Genomic DNA, 5,384 nt, shown 5'->3' with positions numbered 1-5,384 from the left:
TATTATAAATGTACATGATAAACGACACATTTATTATAAATGTACATTATAAACGACACATTTATTATAAATGTACATTATAAACGACACATTTATTATAAATGTACATTATAAACGACACATTTATTATAAAGATGACATTCCTTAGACACGTATTGCAAATGAATTACTTCTATTAGTCCGTGTTCAGCAGAGTACTGAAGTACTGCCTTTAGTTTTATATAGTCAGTAAAGATACAAACAAGTAGTTTGTATTGCTGACTTCATATTTGTAATTGTGAAAAAAGAAACATGTTTTTATTGTTTATCTAGTTTATATATTTGATGTGTTGAACCTCTCACCTTCCTCCCTTCTTATGGTGATTGTTGGTCCTTTTTTATTTTAAAGGTTTTTTTTGTTTGTTTTAATTTTGTTTGTGTGTGTGTACGCAGTTATTTTAAAGAAAACACTAATTAATAATCCTAAATAAGAATTTTCATGACAATTAAAGTTGTTTTGGAATAATTACCGTTCTGGAAACATTTTATTGCCAGTGGTATTGTTTTGAAAATTAATTCAAACTAAATATTTTGCGGGGAATCTTTACGTTGGTTAGATTACAGTTTTTTATTCTGCAGACTCATCCTGTCAGCTACAAGTGTTTGAGGGGGCGTCTCTACATTGTCCCACAACTCTTCTTAGTTTCCTAACTCCTGTAATTAATTTAGGCTGCAACAAAAATGTGGCTCTGGTCTCCAACAGTGAGAACCCGACTGTAGCTGCAAGAACACTTCTGTTCTTTTATTCCTCAAAGGAAACGAACGATTTGAAATGAGGTCTGTGTAAATGTCACTACACGGTTTTTTAAGACCTAAAGCTTTTATCAAGTATTTGTCTCACCAGAGTAACATCTGTTGTGTTTGCAGGTTGCTGCAGCTGGTTTGGATTTGAAGCACCTTTTAAGGAGTTTATCTGGACGCCTGCCTTTAACCTTTTTTAATCGCCTGTATCTTCCCATGTGGGAAGATGGGGAATGGATTGTCTGAACAACAGAATTTCTGCCCAAAGATGTCGTTCTTCCAGTCCTTTCACATCGCCATTCTGGGCCTGGACGCTGCTGGGAAGACCACGGTGTTGTACCGACTGCAGTTCAACGAGTTCGTGAACACCGTGCCCACCAGAGGCTTCAATTCAGAGAAGGTTAGGGTGACTCTGGGCGGCAACAGGACTGTCACGTTCCACTTCTGGGATGTTGGCGGTCAGGAGAAGCTTCGTCCCCTGTGGAAATCGTACACGCGCTGCACAGATGGAATCATATTCGTGGTGGACTCTGTCGACGTCGAACGCATGGAGGAGGCCAAGACGGAGCTGCATAAGATCGTGAAGACCTCTGAGAATCAGGGGGTACCGGTGCTGGTGGTGGCCAACAAGCAGGACTTGAGGCACGCTCTGGGACTAGATGAAATTGAGAAACTGCTAGCGCTGAAAGAACTGGGTCCTGCGACTCCCTGGCACCTACAGCCATCCTGCGCCATCATAGGAGACGGCCTGAACGAGGGCCTGGACAAACTGTACGACATGGTCCTGAAAAGGAGAAAGATGCTGCGACAACAGAAGAAGAAGAGATAAGACTGAGGAGACGAGCTCGTCCGATGTTTTCTTGTGAAGGAAAATCTGTTGCCTGGGTGGATTTAAAGTTCTGCTGCAGGTTTCTGTTCACGCTGCTGAGTTTTATCAGTCCAAACTGAGCTTTAAGGTTCTCGCTCGTGGTCGTGCTGTGGATCAGGAAGTGAACGTAAAGGAACGCCGCAGGAAGAGTTGAAGGTTTCAGACATGTGCAAATAGAATATAAAGAGGGATTAAAGGTACTCGCTGCAAATTCATGAAGTCAAAAAACAGCTTTACGTCTGTCCGAGACTGGTTTGAGATGAAAGTTGTGGGGATGTGTTGAGTGTTCAGATAAAAGTTGTTTGCACGGAGTCTGATTTAACTCTGGCTCCTCGTCGTTTCAAGTTGTTGGTGCTTTTCCAGTTCGGGTGCATTTTTTGACACAACACCTAGCGCTCGCTCCCCTCCCATCTGTAGACGCCATCACATCCTGTACTGACGTGCTGCGGCCTCCGTGTTGAACTGGTGAAACTGGAAGAGGTAAATCTCAGCTAGCAGCAGGACGTGATCATTCGTGACCGTTTGACTCGGGTCAGTTTTATGTTTACGCCCGTCTTTGACGTTCTGCCCTGTGTTTACCACGGTTTACGTGCCTTGGCGGGGCGCCGGGATTTTTCTCGACCCGGGGGGTGGAGACGGAGACACGTCTATGTTGCGCATCATTTGTACCAACAGTTGTCAAGTGGGGGGGTTGGCGGCGGCTCAGCGTGAGGGAAACGGAGCTACTTCCATAGACATAGCATTTTAGCTAGCGCGCCTGTATTAGCGCTAGGTCAGTGCTGGCAGTTGTCGTGGGGGGTTGGTGGGCAGGGTGCTCGGTTCTGTTGACAGGGCGGGGCACCCTGCTTGTGTAATTCTACCACATTTTGTTTACCTGCAGAGACTCGAGCCGGCCTGATGTAGGTCGGTCACATGACCCAAGCTTCCACGTGGTTTTTTAATTCTTTGTTTACGTTGAGCGCGTACCCACAGGTTGGAATTGCTCATCCATATATCTGGAAAACCACTGGAATAAATTATCATACTGCAACGTATGATATAGTTCATGATAACCTTTTATTTTTTTAACTTGTGATGTCATAATTTGCAGTGGGTACCTTTAAACATCACGGAGGGTTCGGGGTGTGGAAGGGTGTCAGGAGTTGTTTAAAGGATGCTAAATGGTTTTAAAAGGCAGTTTTAAACAATATTACCAAAAATGAGTAGATGAAGGTTGTATGGGAATGAAATAAATAACCTTGCACCTGAGAGACGATAGTATTTAATTGTTTTAAATGTTATAACTTCTACATTTTTCACACTGGATTTTTTTTTTTGGTGGGAAAACGAAAGAATGATGTTTATCACGTTATCAGTTTGCCTGCTGTCTTGTATCTATTTTTTTCTAAAGCACTTTAGAGCATCAATTTTTAAGGAGTTTACAGATTTGAAATTGATCATGTGTTTGATTTTATAGATGCGTTTAGACAGAATACCAGAAATGCTCATGTACAGTAGTTTTTCCACACTGGCCTTGTTGACCTTAGACAAGAAATCATTGTTTTGCTAAATAAAGTGTTTAGAACCATTTCGACACCGAGGTGTTTATGCTTGAATTTAAAATTCATACCAAGCCTGAGAACTGAGACCTTGTGTTACCTGGGAGAGATAAAATATTAAACCAAGCTGTGGGCGAGAACTTCCTTTAACGAGCAGCTGAAGTCGTTTCCAGGAGGAGCTGCTTCCATCGCAGGACGTTCTGCAACAAAACTAAATGTATGCTCAGTCAGCCTAACCTTTAATTCTTACTCTACAAATTGGCTTTTGGTTTTATTTTCTGCAGCTTTGCACAGTAATTATGTCAACAGACGAGCACACCCCAATCCTGAGCGTGTATTTTAATGACCGCAGGAAAATTGCAACACGCCTCGTGGGAGTTTTTCAACACAGACGCGTCGAATGCTGCAAAAATCACACAGACTCTGTCGGGCTGTATGTGGAATATCACACGGGTCACATGTTTGACGTGTTGTGAACAGGTTTAAAACCAAGTCCGACTGAAAGGAGCGTGCTGTAAGTCTGAGGAGGCGTTGGACCTCGGGGATGGAAGGTGCAGTCTGAGGCAGAGCAACAAGCCGGGGCACGACTCTGACGTAGAACCTGATGCTTCAACAGTTGTTCTCTCGCTCCTTTGAAACGAACAAAGCAGCTGTCTGATGGAGCAGCTGCTTCCTCAAATAACTCATGCAAAGGGGTAGTTTGCAAATTACCTCACTGGAAAACTGATTCTGTTAAACATCAAGAGTTTAGACCTTTATCAGCCGGGGCTCAATCTTCGTTCATCATATTTAAAAATAGAGAACGGCATTTCTCTTCTAGATTTCTCCTCATTTTTGTGGTTTTAGGGCTCCATCGTTGATAAGTTGGATATTTTTAGATTTATGTGACTCCTATCTTTACATTTATCAATTGCCCAGAATAAATGAGCTAAAGGTCTAGTTTTCTTAAATGATTACGTGTCACCTGCCCACTTTCATGCCAGAGATGTTGACTAAGATCGTCTACTGTTGCAGATGTTTTGCTCATGCCAAATTGTGAAATCTCCTAAGATGTGATGATGCTCAAAGCATGTGTTGAGGATGACTCCTAACTATTACCACTCCAAAGGTTAGCACAATATCGGTAAATATGACTGAGTTATAGCCGTTTGTGTGCTTTCTAAGGTCAGCTCTCTGTGGCAACCATCTTGGGTTGTGTTGACTCCAAAAGTTAATCGGTTGTAGGAGGACACCCCAATGATCACTTCCTGAGAGTGTCATTAAAATGGGTTAAGTGGTTCATGAGATATTTTGCTAACAGAGCCAGAGCTGATGCACACATTCAATGCCAACGTTTTAAGTAAATGCATGTGATGTGTGGTATTTGGAGTATGTGCTGGGGGTGATGGTCAGCTACCTCCATGTCAGGTTTTAGCTCAATGTCTAGACTTGGCTGAGTTATAATCTTTTTTTAGTGTTTGCTAGTGACGGCCATCTTGAATTGGATTGACTCCAGTAGTAAAACAGTCCTAGACGTCCATTCAGTTCTTACTTGTGGAGCGTCATTAACATCGACCCTCTGGTTCATGAAGTAACACACGGTGCAAACGCAGCCTTTCTCTGGCGGTGGAGGCCTTGAACAGGAAATATGGTACAGCGTTGTGGTCACGTGACCGTATTTTGTTCACATGTTTAGGAATCATGTTCTCTCTAGAAGCCCAGGTGCCTCTTCCTTACTTGACTGCCAAGGAAGGAAACGTGTGTCACTTTTCCTGATGCTGCTTTCCTCTCCGTTCTCCACATCTGCGTCGCGCACGAATGAGTTCAGGCTCGTTCCTTTTCCTGCTGAAGCACGAAAGAGCGTTCCTTCTCTTTTTCTTGTCCTTCTGAAGTCCTCTGGGAAATGTTTATTAGAGTAAATAAATGCCTAAACTCTCAGAAGGCGCGCTGCTACGTCTTCATGGTCATGTTTGGAGTTGTTTACTTAAGACTTGCCTGTTTTTGTGCTTCGGTGGAGTCAGCCCAGCTGTTCTCAGGAAAAGCCCGGAGGCCCGACTGAGCGGCAGTTCTTTCTCCAACTGGATGGCGTCTGGCTGCACACTGCACAACATGTTCTGCTCCGAAAGCTCATTTCTACAGAGCACGGCGGCGTTACGAGACGGGAGGGGCTGAGGGTTTCTCAGAAGTGTTTTTACGATATCTTGGGTGTTACTCAACAG

At 43.4% G+C, this 5,384-nt stretch overlaps 1 protein-coding gene across 2 annotated transcripts in view; it reads left to right on the top strand.

Annotated features, from left to right (window-relative positions):
* Window positions 1-2,340, top strand: part of arl4aa (ADP-ribosylation factor-like 4aa) — a 3,454-nt gene extending 1,114 nt beyond the window's left edge. For both annotated transcript variants that reach the window (XM_037676069.1, XM_037676068.1), the window contains exon 2: window positions 907-2,340. In XM_037676069.1, the coding sequence (XP_037531997.1) occupies window positions 1,007-1,609 (603 nt within the window). In that variant the 5' untranslated portion in view covers window positions 907-1,006 and the 3' untranslated portion in view covers window positions 1,610-2,340. The remainder of the gene's footprint in view (window positions 1-906) is intronic.
* Window positions 2,341-5,384: the final 3,044 nt, after the last annotated feature.

Source organism: Nematolebias whitei, chromosome 5 (genome assembly GCF_014905685.2).
Source record: "Nematolebias whitei isolate Nwh7 chromosome 5, NemWhi1, whole genome shotgun sequence".
In the NCBI taxonomy this organism is placed as follows: Eukaryota; Metazoa; Chordata; class Actinopteri; order Cyprinodontiformes; family Rivulidae; genus Nematolebias; species Nematolebias whitei.
This window is presented reverse-complemented; position numbering and strand designations above follow the sequence as displayed.